Raw genomic sequence first — 14,700 nt, forward strand, 5'->3', positions numbered from 1 at the left:
TAAATCCTTGGGGTTTCAGCATAAAGTAAATAATTATTATATTTGTCTTATTAAAAAATGCCTGATCGCATGAAGAGGGGCACCTTCTCCTGTTATTCTTAACTAGCTTGTTTGAATCTGGGCTACTCAACTAGTGGAAAACTGAGTTTTTTAAAGGAATTTTATCAATGAACTATAAAGGTCTGCAATATTTACTGTTGTAAAAATATGACTTTTTAAAAATAAATTTATTTATTTTTGGCTGTGTTGGTTCTTTGTTGCCGCGCGCGGGCTTTCTCTAGTTGTGGCGAGCAGGGGTTACTCTTCCTTGGCGTGTGCGGGCTTCTCATTGCAGTGGCTTCTCTTGTTGAGGAGCGCAGGCTCTAGGCGTGCAGGCTTCAGTAGTTGTGGCACGTGGGCTCAGTAGTTGTGGCTCGCGAGCTCTAGAGCACAGGCTCAGTAGTTGTGGCACACGGGCTTAGTTGCTCCGTGGCATGTGGGATCTTCCTGGACCAGGGCTCGAACCTGTGTCCCCTGCATTGGCAGGCAGATTCTTAACCACTGCACCACCAGGGAAGTCCAAAGTATGACTTTTTTTTAAATTAGCATTTTTCAACTTTATTTTTCTATTTTTATTTGAGCATTTTTTCCACTCATCCAAGAAGGAAGGGCTGAGCCTGCTCTTTATGAAATAAAATGGGTATTTTGCGTAATATTTTATTGTGTTTCAAGACAAAGACTCTATCTGTCAGGTTAATAATTTAATTCAGCTTTAAAAATGATTTTAAATATGTAATTTAGTTTTTTATATCAATATGGGTTGACTTTTTTCATATCATAGCAAATGGACATATATACACTACCAAATGTAAAACCGATAGCTAGTGGGAAGCAGCCACATAGCACAGGGAGATCACCCTGGTGCTTTGTGACCACCTAGAGGGGCGGGATAGGGAGGCTGGGAGGGAGGGAGATGCAAGAGGGAAGAAATATGGGGATGTATGTATATGTATAGCTGATTCACTTTGCTATATAACAGAAACTAACACACCATTGTAAAGCAATTATACTCCAATAAAAATGTTTAAAAAAAGATACCTATTTGAAATTAATTAGAGGAAACATCTTTTTTATTGGCATATAACATTGTATTGGTTTAAGGTATACAACATAATGATTTTGGTAAATGTATATATCATAAAATGATTACCACAAGTTATTATAATAGGCATAATTTTATATAAAATATATAAAGTATATATTAAATATATATTTATTGAATTAAGAACAATAGATAAGTTAATAGATTTTAGTATTTCAACTTTTATCAGTGATTGCCATGATTATGGGAGAATAATCATAAGGGGAGGATACCTTATAATGTTGTCCTCTCAGACTGACAGATGGAGCTTATTCCACTGGAAATATTAAGTTGAGGAGTATATCACAGGGCAATTAAGTTCTGCCTTTTACTGATCACTGTTTACATTTGTTTCTGATTTCCCTCTACTTAAGCCTCCCTGACTATTTACAGCTTTCTCTCACTCTCTGCCTCCCCTTTCTTTATGCCTATGCATGCCACATATTTCATTATCTGTATCAGATTTTCTGAAATCCCTATTTTTATTAGTCCTCCCCTCAACATTCTCTATAACTGCCTTTTCTTTTCTTTTTCTACACTCCTCCTGTCCGATATGTTTATTTTATATCCATTGTATGTTTGTAAAGGAAAAATATACAGAAGGACAGAATAATAACTCACATTTTCTTACCCTCAATGAAATATCCAATTATCTATTTACCATGTAGGCAGGGAATGTCAATTCTTTATACAGTTACGTAGCATATTTTCTGCTTTAGTTCTTTATATATTAAGGACCATCATCAGTGGTGGAAACAATGACACAGGTATAAATGCCAGGACTTACCTGAGGTCTTGGGAAGGTTCTGCTCTGATGTGAGGCGTTTCAACAGAGTGCCCGAACACTGCTCCTTCAGTGCCTGAGGATAACGTGAATCCAGGAGTCAGTATAAGCAAGTGTACAGACACACTGGTTTTCATTACTACTGTTATGCACCAAATATTCTTCTAAAAATGGGACAACTGAAAATAGAAGTACAGAAAATAAAAGAGAAAAATTGGAAAAGGAGTTTAAGGTAGTGAAGGGCCAAGGAGGGTAAATCTAAGTTTCACCGTGTTGACCCTTTTTAAAATGATCTTATTTATAAAAGTTCAGACTGAGTGAGAATTTTCACCTTCTGATCATAGAGCAAGATCCATTTCCTTCCCTTTTCTTTATTTCCAGGTAAGTGAATTTGAGGGAGGTACAGGTCACAATATTCAGTTCTTTCTACAAGCAGCAAAGCTTGAATGAAAATGTGGAGAGTGAGCTCTGATGTAGTATAGTATTAATTGTTTCAAGACATAGGTCCATAGGGCATTTAGCAATTTGCCCACAAGCAGCACTAGCCTTTAGTTAGAGTGATCATCGAACTACAGAGAACAGGGCACCTTACTTTGATCTTTCTGGAATTAAGGCTCAATCTAAAACCATGAACGGCTTGAGTTCATTAGAGTGGACTTCACCTGGGATCATAGTTATCTGAAGAGATCACATGCTCAGGTAGTTGAATGATACTCTATCTAAACTTCCATTTATTGACTCCATTTGATTTTCCAGGTTGACAGAGCTTTTTCTAATTTAACTGAGCAAATAAAATGATTTTCCTTTCCAAAAATCAAATGCAAAAACACTCATTCAAGATGATGAAGAAACAGCCTTCTTTTTTTTTTTCTTTTGTAATTTTACATAAATGAGATCATTCCCTTCAGAATAAACTTTATTTTCTTTTGGTTTAATCATCTTCAAACATCTCGGTGTAAGAATGTCATGGCTGCTCCATCAATGGCCCAACCATTGGGCCATACCCAAAGAGAGGTGTCAACCATACCACCTCTCTTATCTAATCCATGGAATTGTTAGGAGACTTAAATAATCAAAAAATATATAAATATATATTTCCCATGAATGGGAAAATTTTACAAACATCAGACTATTGGTAGGGTTGCCAGACTTAGCAATGAAAAATATTGGACACAATTAATTTTGAAGTTCAGTTAAACATAAAATCTTATTTTAGTATAAGTATGCAATACTTGCAGAGGATATACTTATACTAAAAATCATTTGTTGTTTGTCTGAAATTCAAAATTAACTGGGCATCATATATTTTACCTGATAAATCTAACCATTAGTCAACATTTATTTGGAACAAAAAGATCTGCTTTATCCTCACTTCAGGAAAAAAAAAAATGTATTATGAATTCTCACAGCTTAAGTTATAGAAACCATGGAAACCAAAAAGGAAGAGGGACAGAAAAAGGAGAAAAAGGAACATAACATAGACATTTATTAATATGTATATTTAAACTTGTTGACTAAATAAATATTTATTGTTTATTTCTTTTGAAAAGGACTGTTCAAAAGGGCACAATGTCAGTTTTGCTTGATTGTATAGATGCTAAAGGATATTTCAGATAATTTAAAGTGATGACAATGTTATAAGATACAGAGAAACATAGACTGTTAACTCTTGTCATGGTCAGGAAAAATGATGCAGGCAAACCTCATGGTCAAAAAATACTGGATCTCATTCATAGGATAATTTCTAGCCTTTAAACAAAAGAATAAGAATGGCATATTTTTTGTTAGAAAGAAGAAAGAGTATATATGAATTGTGGTCCTACTTTATACTTAAAAACAGTTTTAGCCATACGCTAGGATGCTACTCTTTACAAATGCCTAACATAAAATAATCTCACCCAATTAAAAACATCATTAAAAATAAATTTATGTATCCCTACTAGTATGGCTATCTATACTCTAAGTGCTATACTCTAAGCTACTCATTATCAACCCACTGGCCTCCATATATCCTTTGGGAAGGCATTTGCTTCAGAAGGCAGAACAAGAAAAGGAAACCAAAAATTCCTGGTATTCCCAGGTCCTCAACTTCATAGTAACTGAAAAAAAAATTCTGTGAAATATAGCATCTCTCCAGCCATCAGCTTCATGAATTCTACTGTGGTTAATTTCAGATACTATTTTATGGGGTTATTGGGTTTGTGTAGAAGAACCTGTGATCAGTAATATATACACAAGCAAGGCAAAAATACCTCTATGCTTTGAAATATTAGTTTTATATAAATTATCTAATTTTTTCTCACCAACATTTTTAATATATGTAGATAATAGATTGTTTACACTTGAAAAATGAGGATGCTCTACTCAGAGAAAGTAAATACCTTATCGATGAGGCTAGAATCTTGGAGTTCAGGTTTTCTTATGGATACACTATGAACTTTGCAATTAGCCATTTTGGGAAGCAATGCCAGCTGCTTCATTCCATCTAAGTGACCTTGAGCAAGTTATTTAATCTCTCCAAACTTCAATTTCCATTGATACAAATACGTATAGTAATGCCAACCTTGCAGTTTGGGTTAGGTTTTAATTAAATAGGATATTTGGTTCACTGTAAGAATTCAGTATTTCTTAATTCTCTCTCTCTATCAATTTCCTTTATGAAAGTCAGCCACAGAAGATGTACACATTGTATCTGTAGAGTTAATGTCCCAGCATGGGTCTACTCATTAATATGTGAAATCTCTATTCCCAAAATGTCATAGCTTCAAGTAACATAGTCTCATGCTGAATTTTGAAATCTGAAATTTAGACACTGAGAAGATATTCTTGAATGTTAAATATTAAATGCATTTTATTAATCAAAACTCTCTTCACTAAATCAAGGAATTTTCTAATGCAGCCGCTTAGGTACCAGATAAGATCAATCAATGCTCAAATAAGCTCTGAGAACGAAGTTTCTTCTAAAAAAAATGTCCAGCATTATCTTACTTTTAATTGACTTCATCATAGTATTTAAAAAATTGAGGAAACATGAAAACAAAAATGCATAGTAGAGCCTTTAATAACTAAAGTGGATGGATGATGATTTTTTTCATGTTTTACACTTACTAGTTCTTTGTGCAGGATATAATAGAAATGATATCATTTGAATAATTGTAGTAGGTAAAACAGTCATTAACTCTACCAGGGTTTTAGTTTCCATTCAAAAATCAAAGGAGAAGTTAAAGAAAGAGTAGTACAGGGCATCATTCCTTAGAATATTTCTCTTCTCAAAGTGAAATTTTAGTCATGAATTGGTAAGAATTCCAACCTAAAAGCTTAAGGTAGAGGAATCTGAGTAATGTCAACCATACCACCTCTCTTATCTAATCCATGAAATTGTTAGGAGACTTAAATAATCAAAAAATTAATTAACAGTAGGCAGCATTTTAAATTGCTATACTGGAATAGGGCTGAAGTCTAGGGTGAATTCATGTAGATTTCAGAGACAAAAATATTCCTGTTTATTCATTATCTTCAAGTTTGATCCTGTGCTATTAAATGCATATAAATTACTTGGTTAATTAAACTGAAAGACACTTTACAATATTTTCTTTTTAATTATTATTCTATTTGAGATCAGGAGCCTTTTTCACTCCTGTAGCTCCACTTCCTAGCACTTTATCTAGTATAATAGAGACATTCATTAGTATGTCTCTCTGAAGTTGTTGAATAAATAAATGTTTTCTTTGGTTTGGAAGTAAGATGAAGAACACAGCAGCAGGAAGCTGCCTAGAAGGAGAGCAGTCCTCACTAGGGCCCCCATATGCTGCTTGAAAGGCTTCAGTGGAGGAGGCTAAGGTCTGGCACAGAGGGCTTGCTGTTCTGGAAAACCAGAAAGAAAAATAAAAAAGAGAAAAGCCAGGTGGATTGGGAACAAAGGAATGAAGAAAGACTGGGGCACTCTGGGAAAAGAAGCTAAAGAGGAGTAGAAGCAATGTTGAGTTAAATTCTATTGTTATTTGTCTTGATGTTTGCCAATGAGATCTCCTAGTGCTTTCAGTTTTTCAAGAAAATCTACAATGATCTTTGTATTTTTTTGAGGTTTTGTTTTGGAGAGGGACAAAGAAGGGAATGAATGTCACACCCAGCTCTATACGGGACAGAAGAAATAATAGGAGGCATGAGGCAAAGGATGTTAAGAGAGCATGAGTATCTGTCCGCCTGCCTTCTTCCCCTGACAATTAATGGGAACTTAGGCAACATTTTAAATTCCTGCACTAAAATAGGGATGAGGTTCAGGGTAAGTTCATTTAGATCTTAAGGGCCAGAAGGATTCTTATTTATTCATTATCTTCAAATTTAAACTTACGCTACTGAATATTTCAAATTCTTTGGAAGTCTTCACACTTTGCTTTCTTTTTTCTTTATTTGAATCTCTTCCCCCCGATCTAAATTGGTAGAGTAAAAGATTGGACAGGGAACAGTTTCATTTTATTCCCAAATCTGCCTCTAATTCATTCTTTGATCTTTGACAAGTATTTAAAGCCGCCCCTCCATTGCTATTTGTAAAATTAAGCTCTAAATAACATGATCTCTAAGGTACCTTCAATTTCTAACTGTCACAAGTTACATAATTTTTTCTGACATGTCGAAACCTGTATACCTCTTCTCATTTCTCCTTAAATACAAGTGGAAATAAGTTTGCCCCTGCAGATCGACAGAAAAATTATTTGGGGAAAGGGATGGAATAATCATATTGGAAAAAGTAAATTATTAACTATCATATCTTTTACTCCGTTAAAATGAGTTCCTCTGAATCCTGAAAGCATCATTACCCTTTAAAAGGAGAAATGTCAACCCATTTCAACATACATCTCTTACTTGTGTTATTTTAAGAGTCTAAATGGTGTTCCTGCTTCCAGCTAACTGCACAAAATACCACCTATACATTGCTATATTAATCTTACCAAACCTCTTGAGATCTCACCTGTACAAAAACCTGTAATTATTTTCTTGTATAATGCTTTTGCCCACCATTCAAGACTTCTGCTTGAATGCAAAATCCATTCATTCAGACTTATTTTCCTCTACTCATCTATAAATCTATTTACTAATTTTCCCACCTGTTAAGGTAAATACAATCTGTTCATTCTCTGACTATATTTGGGGTTTACTACCTATAGCACTCATTGAGAAGCTATCATATCTATTCTGAAATTTTACATGCTAAATTATATACTACTCCCCATCTAGGCTAAAAAATATATATATATATATCAAAGATGTTCCTTATATTCCATTGTATTCTTGCGAGCAACATGGTATCTTACATATGTGAGGTAATTAATAAATATTGGTAAGGATCAATATTTCAAGGACTTTCTTCTTGAAAGCTTTTTCCCCTGTTTTTAACCCTCCTAGGTTGATTAATGGTACAATCATGCCCTAAAAACTCAAGTCAGAAATGGGGAAATATACTGAGATGCCCCTTCTTGTTCAACTTCCCTATTAGTTTACTTCTTTTTACCACTTCAGTATCACTTATATTTTCTCCCAGTTATTCCTCGATACCACAGCCAACTAATGTTCTGAAATTCAAAGCTGACTGTGTAATTCTCACTTAAAATGCTTCTGGAATCCAAAAGTCTGTGGAAGTCAAACCCAAATTCCTTAGTAGGACTTACCTGTTAGCAGTTTTCTGCATTTTATACTCCAGTGACAATAAAACTTTTGCATATTTTGAAATGTTTATAAACTATTAAGAGTACCACTTCTGGGGCTTCCCTGGTGGCGCAGTGGTTGAGACTCTGCCTGCCGATGCAGGGAACCCGGGTTCGTGCCCCGGTCTGGGAGGATCCCACATGCCGCGGAGCGGCTGGGCCCGTGAGCCATGGCCGCTGAGCCTGCGCATCCGAAGCCTGTGCTCCGCAACGGGAGAGGCCACAGCAGTGAGAGGCCCGCGTAACGCAAAAAAAAAAAAAAAAAAAAGAGTACCACTTCTTCCCGACATACCTCTCTTGCCCCTTTAATGGTCATCTCTACTCATTTTCAGGATCTGATTCTAAATGATTTTCTCTGTGAACCATTTTCTGTGTCCTTCCTGCTTTTCCTCTTTCTGCTCAGTTTCCCCAGCTCCTTGTGAAAATTACTATACACAGCAGTTATACTGCTTTGCAATTCACGTTAAACTTCTACCCAGTAATTTATGAGTTCCTTGAACTCAAGGACTTTGTCTTAATAAATTTTGTATGCTTAGTACTGATCTTGAATTCTGATATACAGTTAAGGATCAGTAAATGAAAGAATGGGAATGAAAAAATTAATAAAAGCGTGAATAAATTAAAAATTATTCTGCAGTATTTTATGATTGATATGTAAAACTTGCTAAGTTTCTGTTTCCCAGTATATTTCTTCATTTAATACTTCAAAACAAATCAGGTTATTAATATCCTAAGGTGATGATCTGAATTTATTAAAACTGTTATTATGAGCCTATTCAATGTTCATTTTTCTATTAAAACAGGGAAACGGTACTGTTAAATTGTCTCTCTGAAACAGAAACAAACCCCTACCATGTTGTTCATTTGAAAGCAGAGGATAAGCTGCCAATATTTCTGAAAATAAATTATTTCAAAATCTGTTTTTACTTTTCAGTCAGCAGTTTTCATAATTTAAAAAATACCTCAAGGCATTTACTCTCAGATGCCAAATCATGTCCTCTTTTCAACTTCTAAGGTTTTCAGAAGATAAAAAGAGATCATGGAAAAGATACTTAGATGATCAGATTGACAATACATTAGAATAAACCTATTTTCCTCAAGATGAAATATATTCAAAAATGAAATGTTTTATCACTAATAAAGAAAATTAAACTTAAATATATCAAGATTTGAAATTACGCAGAGACCCTTCTTGCTCATATTTTCTAAGCTTCAAGTAGCTTGTATTTTTCTAGCATTTATCTCTGATGTCTTGGGGGGAAAAAGCTCTTCTTTTGTTAATTCCTTCTATTCCTTTTAATGAACCAAAAAATAACTGAAATTTAAAAGTGTGTGGAGAAAACAAAAAAGAAAAAAAATGTTCAAATTGAATGATACTTGATGGAAACTACATCTAGGAAAAAGATATAGAAATAATCCCTCTTTCAAATTTCCACCTTCGGAAAAGAGTATCAGAAGCTCAAGCAGAGCTTTCATCATTCACTTTTAGGATATATATTTTCAGAAAATAATAAGTAATTCCAAGGTCTATAATTACTAAGGTTGTCATTTTGCCCTTTACCTTAATAACCACTAAAGGAATAAGAAGCAATATACACCTGAGACATTTAAAAAATCTTAAATGAACAAGTGTTACCAACAGCATATCTTTAGCAAACACAATCATAAGATTCTTTTGTTATGGATTTATCAAGAGGCAGCTACATTTGAATTGACTGATCACTCCATTGTGCACATTCTAACAGAAACTGAAACATAAAAATGTGAAATAACTTGAAAACAAATGAACTACCTATATATTTTTTTATTTTGCAAAATATTTCATAAAAATATCAGTTCATGATGTGATTTGGAAAATTAATAAAACAAGATCTCTACGTGAATTACCTTTTTACTACATTTAAGTTATCTTTGCAAGCTTTGAGACACTTAATCTAGTAGTATATTTTGTTTTGAGGTTTGGACATTTTACCTAAATACAGATAGCATAGCTAGTGCTAGTTTTGCTTCTTTGAGGTCACATTCATTTTTATGCAGGAATATTTTCTGTATAGCCCTTTCCTTTACAAACTTTATCATTACTTAATCCACATGCAATTTAAGCTTTTCTGATCCCTGTGGAAATTATTTATCTAAAAATGTACTGTTAGTTGTACCATAAACTCAGGTTCTTTGGGAAAATAAAGGAATACCTTAATCCTGCCTTTTTGTCTTATTTTATTCTTTAGATTCTTCACCCCTATTTAAACTAGTTTCTGGAGAAAAGTAAGATGGGCTTTCTACTGCTGTTGGTCATAGGCAGGAAGACTGTGTTTCCAACTGGCACACCACGCTGATCATTTCAAGTGGAATGCACAAGGACAGCTACTACCCCTGATACTTCTGATACATTGCCACTAAAGCACATTATATGGAAGACAGAAATCCATAGAAATTTATCCAAAAGTGGTGGTACCCAACTGTCTGTAGTGGCTTCAGATACTACATGTGTTTATGGATTTACAGGCATACCCTGGAGATACTGCGGGTTCGGTTCCAAACCATGGCAAGAAAGCAAATAAATGCAATAAAGCAAGTTACATGAATGTTTTGGTTTCCCAGAGCATATAAAAGTTATGTTTTTACCATACTGCAGTCTGTTAAGTGTGCAATACCATTACATCTAAAAAAACAATGTACATACCTTAATTTAAAATATTTTATTGCTAAATAAATGCCAACCATCAACTGAGCCTTCAGTCAGTCATAATTTTTTTTGCTGGTGAAGGATTTAAAATATTGCAAGAATTACCAAAATGTGACACAAAGATATGAACTGAGCAAATGCTGTTGGAAAAATGGTGCCCATAGATTTGCTTAATACAAGATAGTCACACACTTTCAGTTTGTAAAAAACACAGTATCTGCAAAGTGCAATAAAGCAAAGAGAAATAAAATGAGGTATGCCTGTATCTGAAACTTTCTACAATCATTTTTTCAATTAAAAAAAAAACTTGTGTGTTCAAAAGATGCTAATTCTATAAATGGCTTTATGGACCTGAGCCACAGAGTTAATATATATAAATCAGCATCTGAATGCAACTAGGACTTCTAACATGGTACCTTATTAAACACAGTTGAGTTAGACTTTCCTTCTTATCTCAATATAGCTAAGTGATTCTAAAATATCAGAGGGACTTCCCTGGCGGTCCAGTGGTTAAGATTCTGCTCTTTCAACGCAGGGGGGTGCGGGTTTGATCCCTGATCGGGGAGCTAACGATCCCCCATGCCTAGGGGTCAAAAAACCAAAACATAACATAGAAGCAATATTGTAACAAACAATAAAGGCTTCAAAAATGGTTCACATCGGGCTTCCCTGGTGGCGCAGTGGTTGAGAGTCCGCCTGCCGATGCAGGGGACATGGGTTCGTGCCCCAGTCCGGGAAGATCCCACGTGCCGCAAAGCGGCTGGGCCCATGAGCCATGGCCGCTGAGCCTGCGCGTCCGGAGCCTGTGCTACGCAACGGGAGAGGTCACAACAGTGAGAGGCCCGCGTACCGCAGGAAAAAAAAAAAAAAAAAAAAGGTTCACATCAAAAAATATTTTAAAAAAATAAATGAAACATCAGAGTTTAACCTGTCATTTTCTGAGTGTCTGTGCAGTTGTGGACAAAGTCATAATTTGGAATTTTCATTTGGCAACCTGCCTTAAAACATGTTTCCACTCTTTTAGTAATAATCGTTTTATAAACATTGAGGTGAAAAATGCAAGTATCAAAAAGTCTATCCTCCAATAACAGGATAATGTGGCATTCATAGATAGAGACCAGTTGGGAAACAGCTAGGAAGAAAGCACTTGCTAATGCCGAAACAAACTCCATTCCATCCTTTTGTTCCTATGAGGTTTTTTTTTTTAACCTCTTATTGTTCCACATGCTCCTGTGAATTTTATGTTGTCACCTGCCATGTAATTCATTGTGTGCCAATAGGGAAACAAAGAGAGCTCATTTATCTGTGTTTGTTTTCTATTCACAAGAGGTTAGGTAGCATTACTTTTTTAACATCTTTATTGGAGTATAATTGCTTTACAATGTTGTGTTAGTTTCTGCTGTATAACAAAGTGAATGAGCTATAGTATATGAATATCCCCATATCTCCTTCCCCTTGTGTCTCCCTCCCACCCTCCCTATCCCACCCCTCTAGGTGGTCACAAAGCACAGAGATGATCTCCCTGTGCTATCCCGGCTGCTATCCCAGCTGATCTCCCTGCTGCTTCCTACTAGCTATCTGCTTTACATTTGATAGTGTATATATGTAAATGCCACTCTCTCACTTCCTCTCAGCTTACCCTTCCCCCTCCCCGTGTCCTCAAGTCCATTCACTACGTCTGCGTCTTTATTCGTGTCCTGCCCCTAGGTTCTTCAGAACCTTTTTTTTTTTTTTTAGATTCCATATATATGTGTTAGCATACAGTATTTGTTTTTCTCTTTCTGACTTACTTCACTCTGCATGAGAGATTCTAGGTCCATCCACCTGATTACAAATAAATCAATTTTGTTTCTTCTTATGGCTGAGTAATATTCCATTGTATACGTGTAACACATCTTTTTTTTTTTTTTTTTTTTTTTTTTTGTGGTATGCGGGCCTCTCACTGTTTTGGCCTCTCCCGTTGCGAAGCACAGGCTCCAGACGCACAGGCTCAGCGGCCATGGCTCATGGGCCCAGCCGCTCTGCGGCATGTGGGATCCTCCCGGACCGGGGCATGAACCCGTGTCCCCTGCATCGGCAGGTGGACTCTCAACCACTGAGCCACCAGGGAAGCCCTACCACATCTTTATCCATTCAACTGTCGTTGGACACTTAGGTTGCTTCCATGTCCTGGCTATTGTAAATAGTGCTGCAATGAACATTGTGGTACATGACTCTTTTTGAATTATGGTTTTCTCAGGGTATATGCCCAGTAGTGGGATTGCTGGGTCATATGGTAGTTCTATTTTTAGTTTTTTAAGGGACCTCCATACTGTTCTCCATAGTGGCTGTATCAATTTACATTCCCACCACCAGTGCAAGAGTGTTCCCTTTTCTCCACACCTTCTCCAGTATTTATTGTTTGTAGATTTTTTGACAATGGCCATTCTGACTGGTGTGAGGTGATACCTCATCATAGTTTTGAACTGCATTTCCTTAATGATTAGTGATGTTGAGCATCCTTTCATGTGTTTGTTGGCAATCTGTATATATTCTTTGGAGAAATGTCTGTTTAGGTCTTCTGCCCATTTTTGGATTGGGTTGTTTGTTTTTTTGATATTGAACTGCATGAGCTGCTTGTATATTTTGGAGATTAATCCTTTGTCAGTTGCTTCATTTGCAAATATTTTCTCCCATTCTGAGGGTTGTCTTTTGGTCTTGTTTATGGTTTCCTTTGCTGTGCAAAAGCTTTGAAGTTTCATTAGGTCCCATTTGTTTATTTTTGTTTTTATTTCCATTTCTCTAGGAGGTGGGTGAAAAAGGATCTTGCTGCAATGTACGTCACAGAGTGTTCTGCCTATGTTTTGCTCTAAGAGTTTTATAGTGTCTGGCCTTACATTTAGGTCTTTAATCCATTTTGAGTTTATTTTTGTGTATGGTGTTAGGGAGTGTTCTAATTTCATTCTTTTACATGTATCTGTCCAGTTTTCCCAGCACTGCTAATTGAAGACGCTGTCTTTTCTCCATTGTATATTCTTGCCTCCTTTATCAAAGATAAGGTGACCATATGTGCATGGGTTACTCTCTGGGCTTTCTGTCCTGTTGCATTGATCTACATTTCTGTTTTTGTGCCAGTACCATACTGTCTCGATTACTGTAGCTTTGTATTTTATAGTCTGAAGTCAGGGAGCATGATTCCTCCAGCTCATTTTTTCTTTCTCAAGATTGCTTTTGGCTATTCAGGGTCTTTTGTGTTTACATACAAATTGTGAATTTTTTTTGTTCTAGTTCTGTGAAAAATGCCATTGGTAGTTTGATAGGGATTGCATTGAATCTGTAGATTGTTTTGGGTAAGACAGTCATTTTCACAATGTTGACTCTTCCAATCCAAGAACATGGTATATCTCTCCATCTGTTTGTATCATCTCTAATTTCTTTCATCAGTGTCTTATAATTTTCCACATACAGGTCTTTTATCTCCTTAGGCAGGTTTATTCCTAGGTATTTTATTCTTTTTGTTGCAGTGGTAAATGGGAGTGTTTCCTCAATTTCTCTTTCAGATATTTCATCTTAGCATATAGGAATGCAAGAGATTCCTGTGCATTAATTTTGTATCCTGCTACTTTACTAAATTCATTGATTAGCTCTAGTAGTTTTCTGGTAGCATCTTTAGGATTCTCTATGTATAGTATCATGTCATCTGCAAACAGTGACAGTTTTACTTCTTCTTTTCTGACTTGGAGTCCTTTTATTTCTTTTTCTTCTCTGATTGCTGTGGCTAAAACTTCCAAAACTATGTTGAATAACAGCAGTGAGAGTGGGCAACCTTGGCTTGCTCTTGATCTTAGTGGAAATGGTTTCAGTTTTTCACGATTGAGAATGATGTTGGCTGTGGGTTTCTCATATATGGCCTTTATTATGTTGAGGTAAGTTCCCTCTATGCCTACTTTCTGGAGGGTTTTTATCATAAATGGGTGTTGAATTTTGTTGAAAGCTTTTTCTCCATCTATTGAGATGATCATATGGTTTTTATCCTTCAATTTGTTAATATGGTGTATCACATTGATTGATTTGTGTAAATTGAAGAATCCTTGCATTCCTAGGGTAAACCCCACTTGATCATGGTGTATGATCCTTTTAATGTGCTGTTGGATTCTGTTTGCTACAATTTTGTTCATGATTTTTGCATCTGTGTTCATCAGTGATATTGGCCTATAGTTTTCTTTCTTTGTGACATCTTTGTCTGGTTTTGGTATCAGGGTGATGGTGGCCATGTAGAATGAGTTTGGGAGTGTTCCTCCCTCTGCTATATTTTGGAAGAGTTTGAGAAGGATAGGTGTTAGCTCTTCTCTAAATGTTTGATAGATTTTGCCTGTGAATCCATCTAGTCCTGAGCTTTTGTTTGTTGGAAGATTTCTAATCACAGTTT

General features: G+C 35.7%; 1 protein-coding gene across 1 annotated transcript in view; it reads right to left on the bottom strand.

Annotated features, from left to right (window-relative positions):
* SGCZ (sarcoglycan zeta) overlaps window positions 1-14,700 on the bottom strand; it is a 322,461-nt gene that overhangs the window by 21,546 nt on the left and 286,215 nt on the right. Inside the window, exon 5 of the mRNA XM_067721579.1 lies at window positions 1,908-1,980. Coding sequence (XP_067577680.1) covers window positions 1,908-1,980 — 73 coding nt within the window. The remainder of the gene's footprint in view (window positions 1-1,907; window positions 1,981-14,700) is intronic.

Source organism: Pseudorca crassidens, chromosome 21 (genome assembly GCF_039906515.1).
Source record: "Pseudorca crassidens isolate mPseCra1 chromosome 21, mPseCra1.hap1, whole genome shotgun sequence".
In the NCBI taxonomy this organism is placed as follows: domain Eukaryota; kingdom Metazoa; phylum Chordata; class Mammalia; order Artiodactyla; family Delphinidae; genus Pseudorca; species Pseudorca crassidens.